Source organism: Symphodus melops, assembly GCF_947650265.1.
Source record: "Symphodus melops genome assembly, chromosome: 10".
NCBI classification, from domain to species: Eukaryota; Metazoa; Chordata; class Actinopteri; order Labriformes; family Labridae; genus Symphodus; species Symphodus melops.
Genome location: NC_136700.1, coordinates 1,941,761 through 1,956,587, shown reverse-complemented (window position 1 = coordinate 1,956,587; position 14,827 = coordinate 1,941,761). Strand labels below are relative to the sequence as shown.

Below are 14,827 nucleotides of genomic sequence, written 5' to 3'. Positions count from 1 at the left end.
ATTTATCTGCTGACCAACTTGGCACTGATGTTAAATCTACAGAATATCAAAATAAATCGTAATTGTACGTCAAATTTTTGTAAGTCAATGTGGACCTTTTTCCGATATTTCTCTACAAAATGTTGACCGATTTTCTTTGACATTTCTACTTTCTTTCAAACATTTTCACACTATTCTGGACATACTTGTTTCTTCGACACTAAAAATGATTGTCTTTACAAGTGAATAATGGGGGGTAAACACATTCCTCCATATATTATTAATTTCTCAAGTGTGCCTTAATTATCTTTCCTTAAAAATTGGGTTTCACGCCTTTTTATGAAAATTCAGTCAGTCCCTGAAGGCATCATCGAACGAAGCAGCGTGACAGTCTACGCAGCATGCAGCAGGGTTGATAAATAGAAAGAAGTAACTGGTTTCGTCGAAAGAAGCGTTTGCACAGAAACAAGAGGTTATATAATTTATCCTTTTAAAATCCATCTTTACACCGACGTAAGATGAGTTCAAGCTTGTGCAAAACGCCAAACAGGCTTCTGCTCATTCGTCATGAAAATCCGGAGACGCATGAGAACAAACGCAAAGACCATTTTGAGCTGTTCTTGATGTTTGGTGTATCGCGTTGAATTCTGGGCATTTCTAGCTCTGCCCTCCCAACTTCTTGCAGTCAAGCTGCAATAATTCCCACACAACGACGACGGAAATAGAATGACGTTCTGCCTAAAAATATAAGCATTAAATTCTTATCTCGAGAAAACTGGAAAAATATTCACGACAATTACATTTAATGAAAAGAAGAGTGTTTATAGGGAAACTGGCTGCAACATGCTATGGTGCAGATATACCCACTTCCAAATCACACCAATAATTCATCGAGAATATTCAGTAGTATGCTGCAATTTTTTATTTATTTATTTTATTACACATTTTATTGATAAAATAAACAGACAGTATAGCAAAAACAGAAAGAAATGGCTTGCAAATCTGCGATCCCATAACGCTCCACACAATATTCATACCTGTAAAGGTATAGTAAAACAATAATAACTTTATTTATATAGCACCTTTAAAAAACAATTGTTTACAAATAAAAACAAATACATCACTTTTTTAAAGCACAAAAAAAAACAAGGTTTTATTTTGAAAATCCTACCCCGGAAGTGCATGCTTTTTGTGTTCCCCAGCTTGACACCGGTAGATGCTTCACTCCCTCCATTCATTTCATTCGCATCCCAGCAGCGAGCCCTCCCCTCCTGTTCGTCTCCGCCTGGAAAGATGGCTGCTCCGGCGGTGGTGGTGGTGGCGGTGAGTAGCTCCGGCCCGGCGCTCTGCCCGAGCTTCGCGGAGGTCTGCTCGTTCCTGGAGCGGTACGGAGCGGCGCTGGATCTGCCCGAGATCACTTTCCCTCAGATGGAGAGGTATCTGCGGGACACGACGACAGGTGAGAGACATCCGGGGGGTTATCAGAGGCAGTGGAGGGGGGGCGAAGTAGAGGTAGAAAGCTGCGACACTTGAAACCGAAGGAGAAGAAGGGGTCCACCAATACCACCATCATCATCATCATCATCATCATCGTGAGGATGAGGAGGATGACAGATATTGTGCAGAGTGTCAGCCGGCTGAGCAGCACTAGATTGGGAGCTTTTTACGTTTACCTTCCAGTTGTTGTTTCTTCACCAGGAAGGGAAAGAGAGCCCGTTTTGTCCAAGTTTGCAATCAACATTTCGGGCAGAGAAGCCCCCCCCCCCCCACCACCTCCACCACCACCGCTCTGTATTTTTACACACTTTGTGGGGGCTGTGTTAAATGTCTGTTTGAGTAAAAGGGGACGGGGCAAAACAAAACGGGGCTTAAAATCTTACCCCGAGGGGTTTTTAGTTAAACTCAAGTGACAGATAATTTTGTCAAGGCTTGATGTTGATCTGTGGTGTGGGAGCCATGATGCAGCACAGCCCGGTGACCACACACAGCCAACCAGCTCGCTCCGGAGCCTTGTCAGGTGTAATTTTTCACCGGCCTTGCCTCACAGGCAGTCGGATTGGAATGACATCAGCGTCCCCCTTTTGTTTTTCGCGTTTAATCATGTGCTCACGGTGGCGTTATCCCCCTCCTCTCTTTCGATCCCCATTTTACACGACTGTCAAAACTGAGAGTCTCCATGTTTGCTAAAAACAGTGGATGTTTTTTTTGTGTACCATTGGTAGAGAGAGAGCCTGTCAGAAATGCGCATGCGCAGTTTTGGGGATGTAGCTCCTAGTGCTAACCAGTTAGCATTAATAATTCCGTAAACTTTTAGCCAAATACTAGAAGGAGGCTTTATAGTTAAATGTTGCATAATTAAAACGTGACAAAAAGAGAAGTTTCACAGTCACAACTATCGTGTGAAAAGCTTTAAAAAACCCTTAAAGCTAGTACAGCTTGTAAGCTACGTGCTAGCGCCTGATCACCGTTACTTCTGTTGCTGTATCGCCTATAAGTTACTTCTGTTGCCATAGCTACGATAAGTTGATGTAAAGTTTTATACTAATTTAGGTATTATTACAGCTATTATTGGTTTAATAGCTAAATAATTTTAGTTAAAATAGTTAATTTTCCCCATTATTTTTTCTGATTTCTTGGGCTTATCAAAGTGTCAGTTCAAACTATGCTGACTGCTATGTATTTCTTTTCTTTTCATTATTATTTTAAAACGCAACAAACAAGCAGCAGAAGATGGACAGGGTCACAAGAAACATCATCATAATAATAATTCAGTTTTACTAGCTCAGTGCCTTGCTCAAGGACACCTCGGCAGTGCTCAGACAGTGGACTGGCACCTCTTCAGCTACCAGACCTGTTTCCAGACTTGGTCCGTACTGGGACTTGAACCTCCAGTTCACAACCCGTGTCCCTAGAAACTCAGCGAAACATTTACAGTGGAGGGGAAGAAAGACAAGAGATGGGTTACACAGGAGTGGGAGAGTCTTTGCTTCGTTTGAGTCCCAGTACCTCCTTTTTTGTCTTAGAGGTCCATTAAGTCCAGAGTTTCCTTTATGTGAAGTAATCAGAGTAACCTCTTGTAAAAAACCCACCTCAGAACCTTTTTAATTTCTGTTTCATCCCTACTAAGTGAGGTCAAATTTAAGGTGGTCATTTTAGGTACAATATTCCCACACAAGTTTGACGATACTAATCAAATACAGATGTCACATCATTCCTTGCATTTTTATATATCCTGAATATAAAAGACAATGCATTAAAAACAGTATATAAAGTTAAAAGGAAATTGTCTTTCATTTTCCCCTCCCAAACAGGGCCAGGATGAGATCAGGAGAGTTTTGTGTTTAATGAAATAGCTCAGTGGCTGACTTAAATGAATAAGAGGAGCACCACAGCAGACTCTTTTTTTTTTTTGTCAAAAGCTGGATTTGTAGTGAATAAGAACTTCTGTTTAAACTGTATAATTTAAAAACATCCTGTGTATTTTTTTCAGTGCCCAAACCTCTTGTGGAGCTCCATGTAAAGCTGCTCAGAAAACTGGGGAAGTCTGTGACTACAGACCGTTGGGAAAAATATCTGGCTAAGGTGAGGGCTCTGTTTATGTATGTATGTGTATGTATGTGTGTGTGTGTGTGTGTGTGTCTCGTATTTGGCCCCAGATTTCTTTCAGACTGCACTTGACTTAAGTAAACATTCAGCCGTTTATAAGATGTGTGTGAACTTGCTTCCACTTGACATGTTTTCAGTCAAATGTTTTACCTCTAACTCCTCCAAAGCTAATCTTTAAGAATGGTCTAGTATCGATCAATGATCCCAGCAGGTGAGGTATTCTACATATTGATCCCCCTTACCCAAGCACAAACATATTTTACGCCTGGAATCTAATAACTACATATAGATGCCACATCTATTGTTGAGCAAAAAAAAAAACAATCTGATGTTGCAAAGTTGTTGTTTAAAGTTTTTTTTTTTTTGCAGGTGACGATACAGACCCTGTTTTGTCATTTATTGTCGGATACCATATTATGAAAGTGTCACATTATGAAATAGTAATACCTTGTTGTGCTTGAGTGATGTAGAGCTGTGCTTTTGTTTGGTTAATAGATCAAGAAACATTAAAAAAGAGAGCAACATATAAGACAAAAGGTTCAGTCAGACCTGGCTTTGTGTTTGCACTGATTGTACCTGATGATGTGTCTTGTAGGTTTGCCAGGAGCTAAACAATACCTGGGCATGGGAGCTGGAGCAGAAGGGCTACCAGGAGATGTCCATGGAGTGCAAGTCAAGTATCCTGAAAGTATGACATACTATGTGTTTATCTGCAGTTACACACATACGTGTGCTTTTTCTGTTCTGTCTTTTCACCCTTTACACTCCTTCTTTATCCTTCAGTATCTCTGCGAGTGTCAGTTCGATGACAACCTTAAGTTCAAGATGGTGATCAACGAGGAGGAGCCGGAGAAGATGCGTCTGCAGCCGATAGGTCGGGACCGGCAGGGCCTGATGTACTGGCTTCAGCTGGACCAGGAGCAGAATATACGGCTGTACACAGAGGAGCAGGACGACCTGGATGGATCCACCTGGAAGTGCATTGTCAGGTAACGTACCGCTCATGCTGTGTTCAAACATGAACTCCCTAAAAATCTCTCAGGACGGCATGCCCCTGAAATCTCCCTGAGACACATCATTACCTCTCAGTGACCTTTGACCTGTTCAATGAAAAGGCCAGGTTCCTCTGCAGGCAAAACGATTATATGATGAACATGATTATAAGCTGAATAAATATATGTTATATCATATCGCAGAGGTGACGGACATCCTGGTGAGAAGAAAATAAGGGTGAACCAACTTCATTGCGTGCACAAAGTCATCCTCTTAAACGCCTCGTCAACCTGCCTGCTTGCTCGATATTTGCTACTGCACACACATCCGATGACACAGACTTAAAGCTAAACGTTTCACTGCATGTCCTCGCAGGAAGAAGGTTGACTTTGAGAAATGGAGCCATTTTGCTTTCACTCAGGCTGCTCAGCTTGAAATTTTGAGGATTTTTTTTGGGAGTTTTGTACAAGTCTGAAAAACACAAATAGACTGCTGCTCCCTTCTCTCGTCTTTTTTCCTGCTTGTTTGTTTTTCCTTCGACGGGTCAGAAGAGACTTCAAAGTTAATGAGATCAAAAATTAATTGCTCAGGATATTCGTAGTGGTTCACCACTTTCTGCTCATGTTTTTATTTTATTTTTGCTCTGCTGTCTTCTGACCATGTTTTTAAGCGACTCCACCGCTCTGTCTTCTCAGGACACGTAACGACTTGGCCGATGCCCTGGAGCTGCTTAAGGGCCAGCTTGATCCAAAGGAGAATCCAGATAAACAGAGCCAGAACCAGGATCAGGATCAGGCTGGACCCAAGAGCAACAGCCCCACAGAGAAAGGTAAGTAAAATAAGACGAGGAAATCGTTGAGGTGCGTGAGGTGTCTTCCAGCCTCTAACAGAATTTCAGAGTGAAGTCAGGGTGAGCTGCTGTGCGGACACAACAGGAAACATTAAGTAAAATGTATCTCCGCTGGGTTGACTACATTTAGATCCTGAGAGCGTTGAGAGGCCGGGGAGCTGTGCTCGTAATAAAGCAGCTTCATAATCTTGAGTACTTTTCTTTTCCTCTCTTTTGTTGATGATGTAAATACGTTCAGTTTTAATATAAAGGCAAAAAACCGGCGTCCTTATTACGTCACGTCCTGCCTCCTGAGAGCCATCTCTGCCTTTCAAGTAGAGAAATCTTCATGTGACATGAAAATGCAACAAAGGAAGATTTGAAGGGGAAATCTGCCCGGCCTGTGTGAGGAAAGTCTCATGTGTGTTTATCGTGTTTTTAGGTGAGGAGAGCGTTGAAGGCAGCAACCCAGAACCCTGCAAGAGCACAGAGGAACACACTGGTGTGAAGACGGATGATGCTGCAGATGAAGAGAATCCCTTGAGACAAGGTATTTAGATTCAGAATAAGCTCCAGTTTATCCCAATAAAATAAATCATCTAGATAATAAACACCTCTTTTTTTTATTTTGTTCACATCTCTATATGAACTTTGTTTTTTCTCCCTGCCTGCTCGTTGTGCTCTGAGCCTTTTCTTGTTTGCTGTTTCTAGAATAAAGCTGTTCTGTCTTTTGTTTGTTTGTTTGCAGCAGAGATAAAGCCGGAGGAGACGCTCTCTATAAAACAGGAAAACACCGAAGCGGAGGTGAAAGAAGACAAGGACGACCACAAACCGGCAACCTTCGATAACCGCGTCAGCACCATCACCACCATCGTCAAATCAGAATCCAGGGACACTGAAGCCCCCAAAAATGCTGTTTCTGTCGTCATAACACCGGGTGCGCCTGTGACGAAGCAGGAACTGAACAAGGAGGAGGAGGCAGAGCGGGCGGTTGTCAGAAGCAGTCAGCAAGCGAAGATACCGCTGAAGAAGAGGGAGCTTAAGCTAGCCGAGAGCTACCACAGCAACCACCTCAACAACAGTAACAGCAGCAGTATTATTGTTTGTAATCCCTCAGTGATACAGACCAAAGACAGAGAGGGGAAGCTAGCTAACTCGCTAGTGCCCCCTAGTGGTCCAGCTGCCTCACAACTGCAGCAACAACTCGTGGTCACTGCGTCGAAGCAAGAGCTGACCAATGGGAGAGCGTCTCTCCTGCTGCCACACAAAGAGGGGCAAAACGGAGTCATAGGAGTCATCGGTCAAGTCGGTGTTATCGGTCACGTCGGTGTAATCCGCAGCCCGTCAGAGCTTCACAGGGCGCCATGCACGGAGAAACCGGAGCAGAACGGGCCTAATTCAGAGCCGCAGGGCTTCAGAGCTGTGGAGGACGAGAGGGAGGCGAGTCGACAGTCAGTGCTGGTCAGAAAGGGAGCGTCTGAAGGGGAGACGGCTGCAGCTTCCTGTGCACTTCCTCCTCATGCTCCGGTGGAGGCGCAAACGGCAACAAAGCCGCCGTTGGTTCCCTTAAAGTCTGAACAGCTACCTGGAGCTGTAGAGGGAAAAGAGGATTCTGTTTGTGTTTCCTCGTTGTCTCAGTCCACTGGGGAAGTGAAAGGCCAGGCAGCAGCAGTGATCGATAAGAGGAGGACGGAGGAGCCGTTGGAGAGGGGGATGGAAACTGAGAAACAGCAGAAAGATGACGACCTGGATGAGAATGACGGCAGGACAACAGGTGAAAATAAAAGCACTTTAGAAAAGTTGAAGGCGGAATCGGAGAGGAGTGTTCCTCCTCTGAAATCAGACCAGCATGAGGAAATGGACCAACAAGGAGATGCAGTCAACGGTGGGGTGGCAGCCTCCTGCAGTGTGAAGGGTCCTCTTGAGGAGGCCTCCTCTGAGCTCCAAAAAGAAGGAATCAGGCTGAAGATCAAGATTCCTCCACATCGGAGGAACAAGTTGAAGGGAAAAGGAGTGAAGGGGGAGCAGAAAGAGAAGGAGCAGGAGGTGGAAGAGGAAGGAAGATCACTGAGGAGATCTGCAAGGATTTGCAGGTATGTGAGCTTTGTATTTGTCTTGGACTCGGTCCATCGTGATGTCAGGTGCACACAGAGGGGTTTGATGTTCAAAAGAAATTTTGACCTATTTGTCTTTTTTTTTTTTCCTTTAAGATCGTCTGCTTTGCCAAACTGCAGGCCGGGCTCGAAGGCGTCAGAGAGCCAAGGAAAGAAACCTGGAAGAAAAAAGATCCGAAAAGGGGAAAATGATGAGGAGGAGGAGGAGGAGGAAGAAGAAGAAGAAGAGGAGGAGGATGATGATGATGAAGAGGACAAGGGTTCATCGACTAAAAAAGACAGAAAATTAGAACCTGCCGGTCAAATTAAGAAACAGCGGGTAAGGAGTGTGTCCTGTGAGAATCAACTCACAAACGTCGTTTTGTTTGTTTTTATTTGTCGCTGAGACTTTCGGGGTTTTTTTCCACGTTGGGTTTTTTAGGGTAAACGGAGACATCGGCGCCCGAGGTGGTCCAACATCCGCTTGAAGAGACGCAAACTGAACGAGGAAGGGGAGGCGGAGGACAGAGGGAGGAAACAAGGGAGGGAGGAGGAGAGTGAAGGAGGGAGTGACTCGGAGGACTCGTGTAAATCAGAGAAGATTCCCACCGAGGATGCCTGCAGTCAGTGTGGCCTGCCCAACCACCCTGAACTGGTGAGCGGGGAGTGTGTGTTGTTTATGAGACGGAGAAATGTCACACAGTGAAAAATTTAATTAGATACAAATATTTTAAAAACATGCCGAAGAAAATAGTTAAAAAGAGCCATTAACATAAAGATGTGAGCCATTTAGACTCTCTGTTATTTTAATGTAAAAATGGTGAAATCTCCCAGCAGGTGCTTGGAATGTTTTATTTTACTCTGTGTGTGTGTTTATGTGTGTGTGTGTGTGTGTGTGTGTCCGTGTGTGTGTGTTTATGTGTGTGTGTCCTCAGATCCTGCTGTGCGACTCTTGTGACAGTGGATATCACACAGCGTGTCTGCGGCCGCCGCTCATGTTGATCCCAGATGGAGAGTGGTTCTGCCCGCCCTGCCAGCATGTAAGCTGTGTGTGTGTGTGTGTGTGTGTGTGTGTGTGACAGATAGAAGGACAGACAGTCTGTTTGTTTGATGCCAAAGAGAGAAGAGCATTTAAAATGTAGATATTTGATTCTTCTTGTGTTTGCTTTAAACCTTCGTTCCTTTGAAACGTCTGCATGAGCGATGCCAAACTTTTCAAGTCACTTTATCCAAAACTCGACAAGTTGAACAAGACTGCGTCATTAATCTTCTAAAAAGGCTTCAAATGACAAAATTAACTTTAAACCTGTAACAATTTGGGTGAAAACGCTGAACTTGTATAAAGCTGAAGAGCCACGAAGAGGAAAATCCACCGGTTAAAAAAAAGTGTTCGGACTGTTTCGCAGTTTATGGTCTTAATCAGTTTTAATTTCATCCTTTGCACAAGTTTAGTGCTTGAAAAAGTAGTTTAATCCTTTTTGTGGATCTGGTCCTGTGAGTGTATCCTAAAACTGCAATTACATTTAGAAACCTTCCGGGGGCGACAAAGAAATCACCTCCATATCGTTTCTCTAAAACAGCATTTTTAACTTTTAACTGTTGTACTTGTACAGTCCTTTTTTACGGTCTGACACTCGAGACTTATGAATAAAGCTTTTAGGAAGTGAAGAGTAACATATTTTTGCTGTTTGGTTTTCCTCCCTTCAGAAGCTGCTGTGTGAGAAACTGGAGGAGCAGCTGCTGAATCTGGACAGCGCTCTGAAGAAAAGAGAGAGAGCGGAGAGAAGGTAAACACAAACAAACACGCGTACACTGTGATCGACCATCATCCACTTTAAAACAAACTCAGTGACAAAATAAAAAAACATGGATTTTGACTCCTCTCGCCTGTCTTCTTAGGAGGGAGCGGCTGGTTTACGTGGGAATCAGTGTGGAAAACATCATTCCTGTGAGTAACACACACACACACACACACACACACACACGCTGCATTAAGCCGTACACTGTATAAATAATGGACAGTGCGTCACTTCGCCTGAAGTGAAGCCAAAACATTGTCAAGCGCCCCCTGTTGACTGGCTGCGGTACAGGTCATTAACCTTTCCTCCTCCGTGGTGACAGACCGAACAAAAGGACAAACTATAAAAATCAAACTTTAAAAAAAAAAAAAAAAAAGTTCCTAAAAACGTTAATATCATACTGAGTTGCTCTTTATTCGTAAAGTCTGGACTTGATTGACAATTGGAGCAACAGTTGATCTTTATACAGTGAGAGGAGGTTGAGACCTGTTATACAGGCAATGCTCTGAACTAGAAAACTTGCTCACATTACAGTTCTCATATTGCAGAAGAAATACGATGTTTGTTTCTTATCTTTAAACTACCAATAATCAAGTGGGGATTTCAAATCGTGCACCAAACATCGTCAACCAAAGCAAAGGTTGGCATGGTGGCCAGCTGAACCATTTTAAAGAGTTTGTTTTGTTTTTTACTGACATTTTCATTTTGTGCCTGCGTCAGGCCGGAGACGAGGAGGAAGAGGAGAAGTCTCCGAAGAAGAAAGATCCCAAAAAGATCAAAAATCTGGGGAGGAGATCAACCAGAACCAGGAAGCACATCAGCTACAGGTGGGTTCAGCATGCTGGGCGTGAACGCAGCTTTGTTTAGAAATGACTTAAAAAACACTGTACAGATAATATATTTCACAAATCTGTTTTTAAAGCTCATTTAAAAGCTCTTTTGTTTACATACATGTTTGCTGTCGTGGCTTACTCTGCGACTTTTCCGAGCAGATTTTCAGACGCCGCTTGTGTTTGTGCGTGTTGCAGGTTTGATGACTTTGACGATGCGATTGACGAGGCCATAGAGGAGGACATCGGGGACATCTGTAGTGGTGAGTGGCAGCGGACAGGTGGAATACATGTGGCAGATTTTATGAAGTGATGAGTCAGACCAGGTTTTCCCGTTGTGTTGTCATATAACAAGGCCAGAAATAAACGGAGAGTTTGAGTTTTCCTTTCCCGCTCTGACTTGGACTCTTTCGATGTAGGAGCAGGACGAGGGAGAGGAATCACTGCGATCCTGTCCGGGGACGGGAAGGAGAGCCAGCGGCCAATGAGAAGCCAGGCTTATTCCGCCCGAAACAGGAAGAAACGAAGACTGAACGACCTGGAGAGCGACAGCACGGCGGTCGAGAGTGAAGACGAGTTCATGCTTAGTAACAGGTAACACACACACACACACACACACACACACACACACATTCCTCGTCCCCTGTCCTTACTCTACCGTCACCAAAATAATTCGCCTCTGTCCGTCTGCGTTTGTTTCCCCTCTCACAGCTCGGAGGATGAAGAATTCGGCGCATCGGCGGCGGAAGAGGAAGACGAGGAGGAAGATGCGGGCAGCGATGCGGGAAGCTTGGAAAGTGGGAGCCGCCCCAGACGTGCGATGAGAGGCGTGTCTAAACCCCGACTAAGCAGGCCCAGAGGCAGGGGCAGGAAGCGGCTGAGACGACGGCGGAGACGTTCCTCTGAGGAAGAGGAAGACGAGAGCGATGAAGAAATGAGTGAGTGTTTGTTTCAGTGTGGCCTCTCGTGCCTGATCGTCTCCCAACGACTGGGGAAAAATAATTCAAATATAACGAGCGAGGCTACGTTTCTCCGTACATGAAAAACCATCGATCATAAAGTCCACCGTCTCTCTTCCGGTTCTCTTCAGACTCGGATCAAATCAGTGACATGACCGACAGCGACGATGACAAAAAGAGGCGGGGTCTCCGGCGAGGCCAACGCCAACAAGTCAACTACAGAGAGACGTCCGAGTCATCAGACAACTCTCGGACCTCCACCACCCGGGTCAAGGTTAAAGCCCGTGGCCGACTGCGCAAGGAGCATCTCTCCAGCGACTACAGCGATGGTCAGTGCTTTTTTTTTTTAAAATCACGCTTCACAAATCCGTCACGTGATCAGACACTAATTATGTCTTCTGTTTCCAAAATCACAGAATCTAAAATCTGCAGTCTTGTTAATCCTTCCCGTCTTTTTCCCTTTAGTGTCGCTTTCCTCCAGAGACTCTGACGAGGAGGAGGACGAGGAGGACGAAGAGGACGATGAGCAGAAAAGGAGAGTGAACAGGAGGAGAAGAGAGGAGAAAGTCCTCCGGAGAAACCGGTCAAGAGAGAAACGGAGGCGATACGAAGAGGAAGACGAGGACGACAGGAAGAGAATGAGTCGGCTGAAAAGGAAACTGTTGGAGAAGGAGAAGGACAGAGACGGGCGGCCGAGGTTAAAGAGGACGGACAGAGAGGAGGAGGACCCGGAGAAGATGGGCAGGGGGAAGAGGAGAGAGATCCTGTTACAGCAGCGACGCAAACGTCTCGCTCAGATGCTAAAGAAACGGCGGCCTTCCACGGACGAAGACGACGACGACGACGATTCGGAGGAATCCGAGTCCACGTCGGAAGAGGATCGCCCGATCCGCAAAAGACTCAACCGCATCGACTCCGACGAGGATGACGAGGAGGACGAGGAGGACGAGGAGGAGGAGGAGGAAGAAGAGGAGAGGACGCAGAAGGTGAAAAAGTCTTCGGCGGCAGAGAGGAGGGCGGAAAACAAAAACGACAGTGACACTCAGGAAAAGGAGACGGCTCGCAGCCCGTCTCCGTCAAACGGACATCGCACCTCCAGAGGCTCGGACAAGCCTGCAGCCGGAGGTCCTGCTGAGCCCAGGGACAGTGCAGGATCAGGCCGGCAGGGCGGACACAACGGCCCCTTACATCCAGAGGAGGGGGATGAAGATGATGAGGAGGAGGAGGAGGAGGAGGAGGAGGGGGGCCAGACAGACTCATTAAACTCTGTCCAGAACAGTCCGCAGTCATGATGGCTGTGTTTGTGTGAGTAACACTTTGCATCTTTTGTTTTTTTTCTTTAACTGGCCTTTAAAAAAAAACAAAAAAAACAAACAAAAAAAAACCCAAACCTGTCTCCTGCTCCTGTCTTGCTCCTTTTTTCCTCGCTGTTGTACCCGTGGCAGAGTTGCTCGCCACCCGTCACATTATGTGCATCCAAACACAGACTCATGATCGACCGCCGTCGTCTCCAGAACGGACCAAAAGCATCGACGCGCCTGGACTGCAGCCCTTCATGTTTCAGCGGATACACTCTCACATCTGACCGTCTATCCCCCCCCCCCCCCCCGCGCTCCCCGTCTCTCTGCTCGGTCCGTGTGGGTTCACTCAGTGTGGGACACAGGAGTGTGTATGTAGTGAACCTCATAACAAAGCACTTCATTATTGTCATAGCACTTAAAACCTGCCAACCACGAGAGTGTCAGCGTCCGACCGATCACTTCGTCACCCTGACGTTAGAGAGACACGAAGCTTTGACTTCATCAACATCCGATGAGCAGAAACACTCATTTTACAGCTTTTCCTCTCACACGAGAAATTTGGTTTTAGCGTTTTTCAGACAACAACAAACAAACAAAAAAAATCGATTTTTAGAAAATTTTGGAAAGGCAGGAAATCTGGGGGTGGAGAGAAAGTGGGTGCACCGAACAGCAGGATCAGGAGTGGAACCTGCAACCCCGTGTGACCAGGACTGATGCCCCTGCTCATGGGACGCCTGCTCTTTAAAAGGAGCTAAACTGGCGCCGCGGATAGCAGAATTTTAAACTTACAGATCATATAAGTAAAAATCAAAGGATGCCTGCTTTAGTCGTGGGCCCCCAGTGTTGGTTCACTCCTGCACACTGTCTAAAATGTACAAACCCATCAGAAACATTGCAGATTTATTGTTTGTAGGAGACATAAACTTAACGCTTGAGTCGATATATGAGACGCCTCAAAGTCGGGAGAAACGTCCGTCTCTGCTGATTTGTTGTTTGCTGTAGTTTTTTTTTTTAAAAGCTTTGTTACTTTTTCGTTTCTGTCGACCATTAAAACAACATTTTGTATCGTTTTAAATCACAGGCATGTTTAAGTGGATTTTTTTCTGCATGTATATTTAAAAAAAAAAAAAAAAGAAGAAGAAGCTGCACAGTTGATTCAGCAGCCGCGTCTCGCTCAGACATGAAGGGACGATTCGTAGCTCCAGCTGTCTCAGGATGTCATCAAAGTTCACAACATTGACCTCGAGTAGCCTCAGAATGACCCTTAGTAATTAGATGTTGATGCAAAGTGTTCGGTTTCAGACTGCTGACACTCGTCTGGGTAGGCGGGGCCATGTTTGCTGTACATACGCTGCCTGTACGCTGTTCCCTGTAAGATAATAGATGTTCTGTTCTTAGTCCTCTTGTAAAATATAGTGTTATATTTTCTATATGAAGGAGAAGAGGAGAGATGCTGCTGTGAGTGATGTGTGGAGGTTTCAAACTGCGAGTTTATCAACGGTTTGCTTGTTTTCTCTGAAACTCTGCGGCCTTGATCTGTGTGATATAGGACCAGCAAGGAGCCCGTTCAGCCCCGTGTCGTACACATTTTAAAGGTTGCTCACTATTCGTGCACTTGCATGGGACCCCGGGGAGTTTTAAAGGACACAAGCTTTACACAATATTGTTTTCTCTACCAGCCGCCTCGGCTTTTAATAACTGGACTGGATCTGTTCAGTGTGTGGCAGGTGACCTCAGTGGGTCAACCCCCCCCCCCCCCCCCCCCCCCCCCGGTCAAATAGGGTTGTTATGATGGCAGAATTTTAAACTTCTTTATGATTTCAAGTAAGAATAAAACAATATGGATACCTGTTTCGATACCACGGCAACAAAAATAGAAGTTTTAGCCCAAAAAATATTGAGTGATTTGTTGTTAAATTAAAAAATCCAAATGAACTCCTGTATTTGTCCTTTTCAGAGAGTGGGCAGGAGGTTACTTGTACTTCTACACACCTGTCTTATGAAAAATGTTTATTTTTTCAAAAGCTTTCCGACTCTTCGATCATTAAACTGAGACATTTTAAAAACTCTGGGTTTCTAAGTTTGACAAAGTTGATCCACCATGAAGTCGAATCACTGCTTTTAAGGCTTTGGATGAGTTTTTGTCCTGCTGTTCACAAACACTGTGCTGATGACGGCCGAGCTCGGACTAGTCAGAACTCTTTATCATCCATCAGGAATATTTCTCCGACCTGACAAAAAAAAAGGCGACATCAAAAAGATGTACGTAGAGAGAAACTCACAGAAGAAGGATGTTAATTTTTTCTACTTTTATTCCATTTGAAAAAAAAAAGATTGACAAACTTTCAGTGAGTCGGACACTTTGTTATCGACGTCATCACGATGTATAAACTGTAAATGATCAACGACACATAGAGACTTTCTGTAGTCTAGTTGAA

The 14,827-nt window shown here is 44.9% G+C and overlaps 1 protein-coding gene across 1 annotated transcript; it reads left to right on the top strand.

Moving 5' to 3' along the window:
• The first annotated feature begins 1,126 nt into the window (after positions 1-1,126).
• rsf1a (remodeling and spacing factor 1a) lies at positions 1,127-14,134 on the top strand. Its single transcript, XM_079354305.1, has 18 exons — positions 1,127-1,438; positions 3,470-3,561; positions 4,181-4,273; positions 4,369-4,574; positions 5,274-5,407; positions 5,850-5,957; positions 6,156-7,500; positions 7,618-7,840; positions 7,943-8,155; positions 8,436-8,540; positions 9,208-9,287; positions 9,400-9,448; positions 10,020-10,126; positions 10,328-10,392; positions 10,549-10,723; positions 10,841-11,067; positions 11,220-11,417; positions 11,554-14,134. Exons 1-18 carry the CDS (start codon positions 1,162-1,164, stop codon positions 12,378-12,380), a joined length of 4,524 nt encoding a protein of 1,507 aa, XP_079210431.1. The 5' UTR covers positions 1,127-1,161; the 3' UTR covers positions 12,381-14,134.
• The last annotated feature ends 693 nt before the right edge of the window (positions 14,135-14,827 follow it).